This window comes from Macaca nemestrina, chromosome 19 (assembly GCF_043159975.1).
Source record: "Macaca nemestrina isolate mMacNem1 chromosome 19, mMacNem.hap1, whole genome shotgun sequence".
In the NCBI taxonomy this organism is placed as follows: Eukaryota; Metazoa; Chordata; class Mammalia; order Primates; family Cercopithecidae; genus Macaca; species Macaca nemestrina.
In genome coordinates this window covers 68,059,032-68,073,409 of record NC_092143.1, presented here as the reverse complement: position 1 = coordinate 68,073,409, position 14,378 = coordinate 68,059,032, and the positions used below count along the sequence as shown (strand labels likewise).

The 14,378-nt window shown below is 44.8% G+C and overlaps 1 protein-coding gene across 3 annotated transcripts in view; it reads left to right on the top strand.

Moving 5' to 3' along the window:
- The window catches only part of LOC105465071 (laminin subunit alpha 3), a 273,415-nt gene that overhangs the window by 171,872 nt on the left and 87,165 nt on the right, over positions 1-14,378 (top strand). For all 3 annotated transcript variants that reach the window (XM_011713306.2, XM_011713298.3, XM_011713310.3), the window contains 5 exons: positions 2,254-2,398; positions 3,412-3,552; positions 6,370-6,531; positions 9,658-9,756; positions 12,768-12,851. In XM_011713306.2, coding sequence (XP_011711608.2) covers positions 2,254-2,398; positions 3,412-3,552; positions 6,370-6,531; positions 9,658-9,756; positions 12,768-12,851 — 631 coding nt within the window. The remainder of the gene's footprint in view (positions 1-2,253; positions 2,399-3,411; positions 3,553-6,369; positions 6,532-9,657; positions 9,757-12,767; positions 12,852-14,378) is intronic.

Sequence of the window (14,378 nt, the reverse complement as noted above, 5' to 3'; positions counted from 1 at the left end):
TTTCTGTGGGTTTAGTGGACACTTTTCTGAGAAGATGGCCCATAGTTTACCCAGCTTTCCAACAGAATCTCTGATCCTCTCCCAAAGTTTACAATCTACTGCACTAGAGCCATCCACTTCAAGCAGAACATTTACACTCTGTACCTACATTGCTCTAAGTGTGGTTTTGAGGCTACTTCCTTATGGAATCATTTCTGCAGGGATCAAGCAGGGAGAGATGAGAGGGATGGGGATGAAAGACGGAACTTGCCAGCAGGTCTTGCAAGTAATGCTGAGTTAGTCCTTTTAGGTGTGCCCGGTGGACAGAAAGGCACCGTCTGCTCCCCTTAGCCCATGTCACAGCTAGAATAGTAATAGCAAATACTTACATGTGTGCAAGCAACTACTCTAAGGTTTTTACATGTATTATTTAATCCTCACAACAATCCTGTGAAGTAGATATTGTTATCTCCTTTTTTACAGATGAAGAAACTTGGTTGTAAAGAGACCAATTTGCCCAAGGTCCAGTAAGTGGTAGAGTTGGGATTCAAAGTAGGTTACCTGGTTCCAAGTTTATGTTCTTAATCACATACAAAATCCTTTATAAGCAGATATTTGCCAAAGGGAAATAAGCAGATATTTGCCAAAGAGAAACTTAATGGAATATGAAGAGTCGTATTTCACTTTTTTAGGATGGTCTCTGGGGTAAGATATTTTCATAGGTATTAGGAGATAGATGATGGCCTACATTTGGTAGTAATTGAACAATAAAATGTTATTCCCGATATGCGAATAAAAACATATTTCTAATACTTCCCTTAGTCCCACAGAAGAGAATCAGTGTGTAGGTAGATCCCAGCTCTGAATGCAGTGCTTGGTTCTCCAGGGCTCACAGCCGTTTCTCTTCCCCTCCTCGACCTCGAGTTCTGGGCTCTCCAGGCATGGCCATAGCCCTCTGCTCTTCTGCCTCTACTCAGCTGCTTGTGTTTTCTTGCCTGCCCGGTGCTTCAGTCAAAAGGACCTGCAGATGGATGAGGGTGGATGACTCAAAATGACCCCCCCACCCCACACTGTGCTTTCCTCTGAGCTCTGGCCTTTGCAGGTGACAAGGGACGTTAAGATCCACTCTGTCACCGAAGCAGGGACATTGGGAGTCTTCCTTGCCTTCCCTCCTTTCCTCTACTCTTCATCCAGAATATTACAATATTCCCAGAAACCTCACCCCAAAATATTCCCAGAAATCTCACCCCAAAATAGTTTGGGAGCCCGTCCCTCCTCCCCATCTGGACACCTTTGCCCTAGGTCAGCCCTGGTCTCTCTCCTGACTTGACAGCCTGCTGCCACTGCTGCCGCTGGAACTCACCGTCTGGGCTCCATCCTTCACACACGTCCAACCACACTCTCTCCTCCTTAACAGCTTTTCATGACAGTGTTCCCCTGCTTGTAACTTGCCATGTGCCAGGCACTGGGCTGAAATTTTGCTTGCACTGCCTCACAGGTTCCCAGCAATGCCAGGAGGCAGCAGCTACCTTGTTCTGTCCCTCACAGATATGAAAAGCAGGCTTTAGGAAGTTAAAGAACTTGCTAAGATGGTGTGTCTCATATGGTCAGAACTGGATTAAAACTGAAGCCTTGCATGGACAGGTCTCAACTACTGTGCTCTGCTGCCATGGGACAGTGTCCAGCCCCTCTGTCCTGATGATCTGACACCACCTACCTCCTCAGGCCATGGGGAAGCATTCCCTGCCTGGACATGCGCCCCAGCAGCACCATGCTTGTGTTGTTCCCTGTACACACTGAGTGATCTCCCGCTCTGTTTCTTCTGTCTGGAATGCCCATCTCAACTCCTACCCCATGACTCTGCCCTTTAAAGCTCAGGTCAGGAGTCACTTCCCCCAAGGAAACTTGTGACTGGATCACCTGCTACTCCTCTGAACATCAGTTAGACTCTGTGTGTATATTGTCATCATTTCCACTTATGGGCCATCTGCGGGAGCCCTCCAGGCTCAGGGGCCACGTCCATCCGTGCACCCTCAACACGTAGTGCTAAGCCTCACCCATCTACGATGGTCATCCATGACCATCCACAATGGCCAATGACCTACTTTCTGTTAGTGCCTTTATCTGCCTCTCTCCATTCTGCCTTGGACTATAAGCAGGCATTGTATCTATTTAATTGGCTTTGCACACCAACTACTTCACTATAGTGTAAGTGAGCCCTTAAAATTGTGTGTACAAAGATGATGATTTTTGCTTCCTTTACTTTGTGTACAGATGCAAGCCCAGAATCACAGGGCGGCAGTGTGACCGATGTGCTTCCGGGTTTTACCGATTCCCTGAGTGTGTTCCCTGCAATTGCAACCGAGATGGGACTGAGCCAGGAGTGTGTGACCCAGGGACCGGGGCTTGCCTCTGCAAGGTAAGAGAGATGGTGCAATGTCAGAGACGCCAGCTGCCAGTCAGCGGGGAAGTGCTTCATGTTGAGTCAACATAGAAGAGTATGTGGGAAATGGGACCGACCCAGAAGAGATGTTGATAGTGTGTGTAGCGTTTTGTAGTCATGATCTTATTTTACAGAAATAGTTAGGAGGCAAGATCCCATTTATCTTTTTTTTTTTTTTTTTTTTTTTTTTTGAGGCGGACTCTGGCTCTGTCGCCCAGGCTGGAGTGCAGTGGCCGGATCTCAGCTCACTGCAAGCTCCGCCTCCCGGGTTTACGCCGTTCTCCCACCTCAGCCTCCGGAGTAGCTGGGACTACAGGCACCCGCCACCTCACCCGGCTAGTTTTTTTTGTATTTCTTAGTAGAGATGGGGTTTCACAGTGTTAGCCAGGATATCTCCTGACCTCGTGATCCGCCCGTCTCGGCCTCCCAAAGTGCTGGGATTACAGGCTTGAGCCACCGCGCCCAGCCCCCATTTATCTTTTGGAGAGGTCACAGATCGCCTTAGAATCTGGTGACAGATATAGACCCTTTCCAGAAAATCAACACAAATTTTATCTACAGTTTCATGAGGTTCATAGGTTCCCCTAAAACCCACTCTTGAACCATGGACTCCAGGTGATCGTCTCTGCTCCAAGGGGTTCCACCAGGTTGTAGGAGACCTTCCAATTCCCAAGAGATGTGTTAAGGTGGTGGTGAGTGAGATGAATTGGTCTCCCCATCCTGTGAACCATACAGTGCTATTTCTCTACTTGCAAGATGCCCCAGGGGCATTTTATGAAATTTAGAAATTCTCTCTTCCATTTGTGTGTGGTATAAAAGTTTAAACAATTAACATGGGATGAAAGCTTAATAATTAAGGTCTCTTTTAATGTTTTGCTCACATCCTCATCCTAACATCTTGTGTTGATATTTAATTTGTGCAAGTAGCTAATTGCAACTAGGGAAATTTTGGAAGAAGTGATCTCTTACTTCATGTTTTGCTTCAATAGGAAAATGTAGAAGGCACAGAGTGTAATGTGTGTCGAGAAGGCTCATTCCATTTGGACCCAGCCAATCCCAAGGGTTGTACCAGCTGTTTCTGTTTTGGAGTAAATAATCAATGTCACAGCGCACATAAGCGAAGGGCTAAGGTATGCATTGACAGGAAGTGCTGGGGAACATGTTGTACATGGATTTGTTAAATGGTAAGTGTTGCCCTCGCCGCTTCTTGGTCTGCAGCATTTTAAAATTCTTGTTTCCTGAATTCGTTGGGTGTTTGCTCGAATATCATGTACTCAGAGGGGCTTTCCTTCACCACTCCCTATAAAATAGCCCACCTTGGACACTCTTGCTGACCTTACCCTTGTCTTCCCCACAGCAGTCATCACTCCCTAACATATTTAACATTTTGTTTTAAAATTTGTTTATTGCCCTTCTTCTTCTGTCCCTAGAGTGTGAGTTCCCTGATACACCCCTAGTGCCTAGAATAGGACCTGGGACATAACAGATGCCCAGTAAATCTCATTAAATAAATAGAGTTTGTCATTTTCCCCCTTACAAGAAAACCCTGTTTCTATACTCACAACACTCTAACACCAAATGTGTGGGGTTTTTTTCCATACCAAAAATTCTCTGACTCTCCCAGACACTCCTGGGGGGTCCTGCAATTCAATTCACTTCTGACACTCTCTACCTGGAGGTGGCATCAGACTGTACAGGCTAAGGGCTCAGTTCTTCCAGACTGCCCCCACTTCAGATGCCAGTTGCAAATCCCAGGCCTCCAGTACTACTCTAGTGTTTTGCTACAAGTCGGGGGTACCCACAGCCCCCTCCTCATGTTTGTAATCTGCTATAATGGCTCCCAGAATTCAGGATATACTTTCCTTCCTATAGCTCTTTATTATAAAGAATATGACAAAGGATACAGAGCAGCAGCCAGGTGCATGAACAGGTGCATAGGGTGAAGTCCAGAGGGTTCCAGGCATGGGAGTTAGGGCGCACCACCCTCCTGGCATGCAGATGTGTTTACCCACCCAGGAGCTCTCCCAAACCACCGTTTAGGGTTTTTTTTGTTTTTTTGTTTTTTTTTTGATGGCTCTTTCATGTAGGCGTGATTGATTAAATCATTAGCTATTGATAATTAACTCAATCTCTAGTCCCTCTCCCTTCCTCAGAGGTTGGGGGTAGGGCTGAAAGTCCCAATCCTCTCATCCTACCTTGGTCTTCCTGGCTACAAGCCCCCATCCTGAAGCTACCCAGAGGACCCAGCCACCACTTATCTCATTAGCACACAAACAGACACTATTACCACATCAGAGAGTCCAAGGGTCTTAGAAGCTCTGGCCTCAGGAATTGTGGACTAAGCCCAAATATTATGGCAAAAGATGCTGCTATCACCCCTGTCATTAAGGAAATTACAAGGGTTTTAGGAACTCTGTGCCAGAAACTGGTAGTAATAGCCAAATTGATATTTCTCATTGTGTCTCATTATGTCACAATATCACACCCCTCATTTCTCATTTTTGCTTCTTTCTGTTTTGCTTTCCTTCTCACCTATTTTATCGTATCTTTTCTTTGGCTACTTTTTTTTTTTTTTTTTTTTTTTTTTGAGACAGGGTCTCTGTTGCCTAGGCTGGAGTGTAGTGGTGTGATCACAGCTCATTGCAACCTTTGCTTCCAGGGCTCAAGCAATCTTCCTGCCTCACCCTCCTGAGTAGCTGGGACTACAGGCATGCACCACCACACCTGGTTAATTTTTGCATTTTTTGTAGAGTCGGGGTTTCGCCATGCTGCCCAGGCTGGTCTCAAACTCCTGGGCTCAAGCAGTCCTCCCACCTTGGCCTCCCACAGCGCTGGGATTACAGGTGTGAGCCACCGCACCCAGCCTTCTTTGGGCGTTTTTAAAATTAACTCAATGAAACTAAAACTTTTCTTGCTTTCATTATTCCATGAACCAGTAACCTCTTGCTTGCCTTCTTTGTGTGAGTCATGTCTTATATCCAACAAGTATTCAAAAACAGATTTTTTTTTTTTGAGATGGAGTCTCGCTCAGTCACCCAGGCTGGAGTGCAGTGGCATGATCTTGGCTCACTGCAACCTCTGCCTCCCAGGTTCAAGTGATTCTTCTGCCTCAGCCTCCTGGGTAGCTGGAATTACAGGCATGCCCCACCATGCCTGGCTAATTTTTGTATTTAATAGAGACAAGGTTTCACCATGTTGGCCAGGCAGGTCTTAAACTCCTGATCTCAGGTGATCTGCCCACCTTGGCTTCCCAAAGTGCTGTGATTACAGATGTGACCCACCACGCCTGGCCCCAAAACGACTATTTTATATATTTTACTGCCTGCCTATTTCATATCTTTTACTGCCTGTCTCCTAAACGGAGTGCAGCTAGTAATTGGGAAAAAAAAAAAAAAAAACTTTGTAAATCTGCTCTGAAGTCTCTTCTCCCCTGGGAATGAGAAAGCATTAATCCAACCCTATGCTTGGTCAGTTCTTTCTTTTTTTTACCTCAAAATTAACTGGCTTCCTTTGTGACCAGGAAACGATTTAATTTTGATGCTCCATTTAAAGAAAAATAATAATAGCAAGCCACTGAATTCCACATCACATTTTTCTTTATAAGGAGCTTGCCATTAAATGCACCACGGTCCTAGTTTTTATTCATACACTTATTTCTTTATTATTCGAACACTCATTGATCACCTACTAAATGTCAAGAACCAGGATGTGTGCTGGGTTACAAAGATAAATCCCACATACGTAAGGCCACTGCCTTCCCAGAACTCCCAGTGGCAATGGGTGAGACGGGGCTCCGGCTTGGGAGGGCAGGTGCAGGAGGAGATGCATGAAGGAGGCCTCTGAGGCAAGGAGGCTGCCCATGAAGCTTTCTGTATACATCATGCAGCCATCACCAGGGATGCCACGACCAAGACGTTTTCATCCCTTGCTTCTCTCCCTCTTTCCAGTTTGTGGATATGCTGGGCTGGCGCCTGGAGACGGCAGACAGAATGCACATCCCCGTCTCATTCAACCCGGGCAGCAACAGCATGGTGGCGGATCTCCAGGAGCTGCCCGCAACTGTCCACAGCGCGTCCTGGGTCGCACCCGCGTCCTACCTGGGGGACAAGGTAATGATGTCCTGCTGTTCTTCTGGGCCCCCAGTGGCCCTCTACTATTGCTGTGTGAGCATCATTTCCTGGAAATCTGGAAGGAAGCATCCAGCAGTTCAGGTTACTAACATGCCAGAAATGAGCTGAACTAAAAATGAAGAAGAGACCTTGCCTCCTGCTGTGAGGGGCTGAGCAGGCACCACTGCGCCCCACCCTTGCCATGCATGAGCTACCAGCAAAGGAAATCACCCACAACGTTTTTCTCAGTTTTTACCTAATGCCAAAGAATTTTCCTCTAGGGAAATAACCATTTACATAATATTTATTGCAAATGGGACATGCATGCTTTTCAATGCCAGTGCTGAGAATTCTTTATTTTAAGGCAGAAGAAAGCCTCTTTGTTAGGAAAACAAAAGCTGACAAGTGACTCACAAGCTTATTAAAAGAAACGCAGGATCTGGTGGCAGTTCGACTTTCCTAAGGAGAATCGCACTAGTTACACGCTCCTCAGGAGCTTACAAACCACTTGCTCTTCCTTTGCTGCATGAGTTATTATGCCAGAGGCTGGCCACCTCCATACATTTTATGAGGACAGAAACGCAGGCCTCATGTGGCAACACCATCAGGTGACATATATTTCTTAGCAAGGGTGGAACTTGCTAATGGGTGGATTTCACAGGGCCCGCCTCAGGGGATGCCATATTCTCACATTAGGAGGACTAAAATATTAGGGCCTCGGCCTGAGGTCTCTTAACTTTGTCTTCTGGGTGAAGGACTGTGGGTTTTGACATCTGAGTGTGGGAAATATTGCCTCTCTCCTATGATCCCACTACTCTCTCACTGAATACTCCTCTTTACTGCTATATGATGGGCCCATGTGTTGTCTATTGTCATGTAACAAATTACTCCAACACCTTGCAGCTTAAAGCAGTAATAATTATCTTGGATGAAGAATTCAGGAGGGGATGGCCCAGAGTCTTCTGAGGTTACTGTCAAGATGTCAGCCAGGGCTATAGTTCCCTGGGACTGGAGCATCTGCTTCCAAGCTCACCCACATCTCTGTTAGCAGGCCTCTGCTTCTGGCTAGCTGTGGGCTAGAAGCCTCCGTTTCTCATCACACGAGACCCTCCATAGGCTACCTGAGGGTCCTCATGACATGACAGCTGGTTTCCCCCAAAGCAACTTATGGGGGATGGGTAAGGGGGTTAGGTGGGGGGAGAGAGAGAGAGAGAGAGAGAGAGAGAGATAGAGACAGAGAGAGAGAGTGAGAGAGAGAGAGAGAGAGAGAGAGAGAGAGAACGAGAGCACTAGCTCGGGACAGAAGCTGCAGTGTTTTTGTAACCTAAATTTCAGAACTGCCATGCCCTCACTTCTCCTTTATTCTATTCATTAGCAGTGAGTCACTAAGCCCAGCCCACACTCAAGGGGAGGACAATTTGGTGGCTCATGCCTCTAATCCCAGCACTTTGGGAGGCTGAGACAGGCGGATCATCTGAGGTCAGGAGTTTGAGACCAGCCTAGCTAACATGGTGAAACACCTGTTTTTACTAAAAATACAAAAATTAGCTGGGCATGGCGGCGGGTGCCTGTAGTCCCAGCTACTCAGGAGGCTGAGGCAGGAGAATCATTTGAACCTGGGAGGCGGAGGTTGCAGTGAGCCGAGATCTCGCCACTGCACTCCAGCCTGGGTGACAGAGCGAGACTCCGTCTCAAAAAAAACAAAACAAAGAGGAGGAGGGGGAATTAAGCCCCACCCCTTGAAGGCAGGAGTGCAAAGAATTTGAGGCCATGTTTTTAAAATCACTTTAAGCCCATCAGAGAAGCAATACTTAATCACAATAATAATTTAAGACATTGCCTTGGAATACTTCCAGGCTTGGAAATCAAAGCTCTGTAAGGCTTTGTCAGGTTACAGACTCTAGGGAAAAGCTTCTGTTGAATGGGATCCTAGAAGAATGTGGCTTCGTTCCCCTGCCTCCTCTAAGTTGTTGGAATTTTCCTGTAGGTTATTTTGTTCTGTCTAATCAGAGGTGATCTTGCCTGTGATTTTCATCCTTCTGTCACTTCTTCCTTCTTGACTATGTTTTACTGTAAGGGTGGGAAGTGTCAGGACCCAAGGTGTGAAGTAGCTGTCAGAAAACTGTTACCATTCACTCCATGTCCCCACCAGCATCATGCTGCTTGAGTGACACAGAGGTCTGTGCACCTGCTGGAGTTGTCAGCCATGGCTACTGTACCCAGCAGAACTCACAATAATTTGGGAAATGTTCACCATCTGCTTTCAGGAGAATTGTTTTTGGAGAAAATTTATTTTTAGAGGTTCATTTTGTGACTGATAGATATTATCCAGTTCTCTCAGTTAAAAAAGAAACCAATGGCCTAGATTTCCTAGAATAGTTGTGGATTAAATAAACATTTTGGTTTAGTAATCATCTAGGAAAAAAGGAAAATGACTATTATTTCCTTCTTTCCTCCCTTCCTTCCTTTCTTCCTTCCTTCCCTCTCCTCTCCTCTCCTCTCCTCTCCTCTCCTCTCCTCTCCTCTCCTCTCCTCTCCTCTCCTCTCCTCTCCTCTCCTCTCCTCTCCTCTCCTCTCCTCTCCTTTCCTTTCTTATAGAGTATTGCTCTGTTGCCCAAGCTGCAGTGAACTGGTACAATAATAGCTCACCGCAGCCTCAAACTCCTGGGCTCAAGCAATCTTTCCACCTTAGCTTCCTGAGTAACTGGGACTACAGGCGTACACCACCACACCTGGCTAATTTTTAAATGTTTTTTGTAGATTCAGGGTCTTGCTATATTGCCCAGGCTGGCCCCTAACTCCTGACCTCAAGTGATCCTTCTGCCTCGGCTTCCCAAAGTGCTGGGATTATAGCTACTACACCCAGCCTTATTTTTCTTTCTAATAAAGGTATCTTCTTGCTTGTAAAACTCAATCATGTTCATGCTAAACATTTCAGATGACATTAAACATAGCATAAAGTAGAAAAAATACCATCCTCAACCCCACCCCCTAGATACAACCCTTGTTAACAGGTCGAGTGTGTTTCTTTCCACGCTTTGTGTGCCTAAGTGCTTTTCATGTGGGTTGATGTTGACATCGTTTCTTTTAATGCTTGTGCTATTGATACTATTAATTTCATTTTAGGTTTCTTCATATGGTGGCTACCTCACTTACCAAGCCAAGTCCTTCGGCTTGCCTAGCGACATGGTTCTTCTGGAAAAGAAGCCGGATGTACAGCTCACTGTAGGTATCAGAGCATGACCTAAGTGGCAGGAAGTGGCAGTTGCAGTTGGTGCTGATCTAAATTTAGGACATCTTGATATGTGGCCTACACAAAGTTTAGATTAAATCATTTCCAATATTTGTAGAAACTAAATGACAGTTGAGAGCATGTAGCATCTTTTCAGGATCCTGCTTCCTCTGACCAAATGGTTTCTGTCTTCTCTGCCTCCAAAATACTTAACTGTATTTTGCTTTTGCCTCTCACAAGTTACTGCCTCATGTTAAACTTTTTTTTTTTTACTTTTTTATTTTTGTAGAGATAGGATCTCACTGTATTGCCCAGGCTGGAGTTGAACTCCTGGCCTCAAGCAATCCTCCTGCCATGGCCTCCCCAAGCACTTATAGGCACACACCACCATGGCCAGCTAATTTTTTAATTTTAATTTTTGTAGAGATAGGATCTCACTATGTTGCCCAGGCTGGCCTCAAACTCCTAGGCTCAAGCAATTCTCCCTGCTCAGCCTCCCGAAGCTCTGGGATTACTGGCGTGAGCCACATGTTCAGCCACATGTTACGTATTTTTTATGTTTCTATCTTTCAATTTTGTTTCATAAATGTCTTTGAATCCTTCCCATGGGGCAAGATCATATAGTTGTACCCTGTAAAGGACAAGTGACCCCTTTTCTCAAAAGGAGGGGAGATTAGAGAAATATGCCAGGAACTCCAATCTACTGAATGGTAACTGTTGGAGGAGAGTCCAAACGGGCCCCTCTCAGTGCTGGGCTCTGGGTAGGGGGAATGGGAGTCATGTGGTCTGAGAAGCCCTTAGAAGACTTTGTGGTTCATTTTGAGCTAAGTCTTTAAGAATGGGCATAAGAGGAGAAGTGCCCTTCCAGGGGCAGGGACTAAGGCTAACAGGACTCCGGAGTGGTACAGGGCAGGAGGCTGTGCTCATGGATGACCAGTCCAATGGCGTTGTATCATCAGTATGTGCAGAGTTGTTGAAAACAAGTCTGGAACGGTTTGATGCTATAACAGGGTTTTTGTTTTGTTTTTTTTTTTTTTGGGATGGGAGTGCAGTGGCATGATCTCGGCTCACTGCAAAGTCTGCCTCCCTGGTTCAAGCAATTCTCCTGCCTCAGCCTCCTGAGTAGCTGGGATTATAGGCATGGGCTACCATGCCCGGCTAATTTTTGTGTTTTCTGTAGAGATGGGTTTCACCATGTTGGCCAGGGTGGTCTCAAACTCCTGATCTCAAGTAGTCCGCCCACCATTGAAGGAATGTTTGTTTTTTGAGAAAGGAAGTAACAATATCCACACATGATGTGCCTGGCACACAACCCAGTGTGGCAGTCTAGAAAATTCCTTGAGGGCAAGGGTAGTATCACATCCTACTTTGAATTCCCCACAATGCAGGGCGTAATACCCTAAACATAGCGTAGGTGCCATTGCCTGAAGTCGGCTCCATCTCTGGTTTATGGGGTGTGATTAATGTGATGTAATGATAGCTTCGGGAAGGGCTTTCTCATGTCATGCACTGTATACAGGGACCAGCAAGTCACACACACCTCATCACAGCATATTCTTGGTACATATTTGTGTTCAGGCACTACTGCGTTGTGTTTGGTTTCTACTGGTATGCAAATCTACTGAACTGTTTTAAAAACTCCAAGGAACCTTTGCAGAATGTCTTGAAGATAAAGCAGCAAAGATTTTAGAGTTATAGTCTAAGGAAAAATAGCCACACAGTAAAAACACAGTCACAGCAGTGCTGTATTTAAGTTTCACGTTTTCGCAGAGCATCTTGTAGTTCAGGCCACGCCTATGTTTTTACTGCCAAAGTTTATTATGCAAACCATTGGAATTCACTGAAAGGTAATGACCAAATTTTCTGTTTAATTTTACCTTCAAACATGGAAAATAATTTAGGCTCACGAAACATTTTCCCTGCTGCTTTGTTCTAATCCACTGTAATTAAGAGCCTCTAGGGCATGTTTCTTAGATTAAGGTTTCAAATGATATGTGATCCCAGGTAATGGCCTTCTTTCTGAAATACCAGCCCTAGTGAAATACCAAACCCAGTGAAATGCCAAACCCCTTTAGGGTTAGGTGCTACAGCAGAAAAGCTGGGACATGTGTGGGTTTTTGCAGTAGGGTTGCTGATGGTAGGGTGCTGATGCAGTAGGGTGCCGGCCACTGCACCCTGCCCTGTTAAGATGCACATGTGAGCCACCATAATGTCGTGGGCTGGAGGCTGAGAGCGAGTGAGGCTGGGTCCCACAGGCGGAGGCAGCAGGGGAACTTCTTGCTCCACAGGGAAGCCTGCAGCTCCCTGCTTGGGCCAACCCTCTGCCCTCCCTGCTCTCCTCAGTAACCCACCCACCAAAGCACTTTCTTCCCACCACAGGCCGGTTTGGTGGGCAGTAATGAAAACAGCACTTCCTGCATTGACTGCAAGGCATAGTTAAAGAAAATTTTCTTTTTCTGCCAGGTGCAGTGGCCCACACCTGTAATCCCAGCACTGTGGGAGGCCGAGGCAGGTGGATCACTTGAGGTCAGGAGTTTGATACCAGCCTGGCCAATGTGGTGAAACTACTAAAAATACAAAAATAAGTAGGGTGTAGTGGTGAGCACCTGTAATCCTAGCTACTAGGGAGGCTAAGGCAGGAGAATCTATTGAACCCGGGTGGCAGAGGTTGCAGTGAGCCAAAGTTGTACCATTTCACTCCAGCCTGGGCAAGAAGTGAGATTCCGTCCCCGCCAAAAAAAAAAAAAAAAAAAAGGAAATTCCATCTTTTTAAGCTATTTTTGGCCAAGGCAATTTTCCGGATTTCCCATTTGTGAAAAGACACCTATAATTATTCTGTTTCCATGTCACTAATGTTTTTATTAAAAATAGTTAATTCTGAGCTTTTTTTTAAAAGTCAGGTATGTCATATGATGTAGACCATAGAAATGTTTTCTTAGATCAGTTACACATCTTGAAAGATCCCAGTGAAGGCACTAACACATTCATGATTTTCTTTAAACAGGGTCAGCACATGTCCGTCATCTATGAGGAGACAAACACCCCACGGCCAGACCGGCTGCATCACGGGCGAGTGCAGGTGGTCGAGGTAAAGGAAGAGCAACCATGGGATGGTCCTTTCTGTTTTATGACTTAATTATTTCAGACAATCATGATTTTTACTCATTTTAAGAATTTTAAAATATGGATTCTATTTATATAAATATAAGTTTATATATACAGGTTGAGCATCCTTAATCTGAAAATCCAAAATCCAAAATGCTCCAAAACGCAAAGTATTTTGAGCACCAACATGACCCTCAAAGGAAATGCTCATTGGAGCCTTTCAGCTTTCAGATTTTCAGATTAGAAATTCTCAGCGGGTAAATACAATGCAAATGTTCCAAAATAAAAAAAAAAATTCTGAAATTTGGATCACTTCTGGTCACAAACATTTCGGAGAAGAGATACCCAACTTGTATAGATTCGAAATATGAATTACATAAAATGTGGAGTGATTGATGCTCATGCGGCTTTCTTGGTTCCATCTGTCCAGCCCTTTTATACTTTCTCTCCCATTTCACAATTAATTATCCTTATCTTAAAAACCCCGTGAATCAGCCTGGGCAACATGGCGAAACTCTACCTGCACGAAAGCAAAATTCAATGGGCATGGTGGGGTGTGCCTGTAATCTCAGCTACTTGGGAAGCTGAGGTGGGAGGATCGCTTGAGCCCAGGAGGTTGAAGCTGCAGTGAACCATGATCATGCCACTGCACTCCAGCCTGGGCAACGGAGTGAGACCCTGTCTCAAACAAACAAAAAACCTGTGAGCTTGTAAATGCTGTGACATAGCTCCCTGTCATCCTCAGGTCTCCCTCAGTGCCTGAGACCTGTTTAATGTTCAACATATGCTTAGGATGAATGAATAGAAAAGCTATGAAAATGTTTTATATCCAAAGAAATAAGAGCAATACTAGCAAAATAAAGGAAAGCTCATCAGATCATAAAACATTTTGTTATACTTATTTGGTTACAACTATTCCTAAAAACTAGTGTTCCATTTATATTATTAAATATGTCCAGTACCTCTAGGTGAAACTTTTTGAGTACTTTGAACTTGAAGACATATTTTAATGTTTCTGAAAAGGTACATCTATACAATGGAATACTATCTGGCAATAAAAGAAACAAAATATTGACACTTACTACAAGACACCAAAGAAATATCATATTGCATGATGCTATTTATGTGAGACAGGTGATATCAGTAAAATGATAGAGAATCTCTAAAAATTCTGTCCTCCATAAAAGCAATGAGAGAACTGGCAAAAAGGGAAAAAAAAGGTCAGAATCAATGTTTTCAGAACTCTGGAAATTACTCAAAGCCTTGCAGCCATCTGGAAATGGCACACAATGTATAAAGATGCAATTTGTACCATAGTAGCATACAAGAGAAGAGGAGGGAATGATACTAATAGAAACAAAGTTCTTGTATACTGTTGAAATTAAGCTGGCATTTATATAAATTGTCCAGCATGGACACATGCATAGAGACAGAATGTAGACTAGTGGTTGCCTGGGTTTGAGGGTGGGAATGGGTAGTGACTACAAACTGACACAAGGGTTCTTTTTAA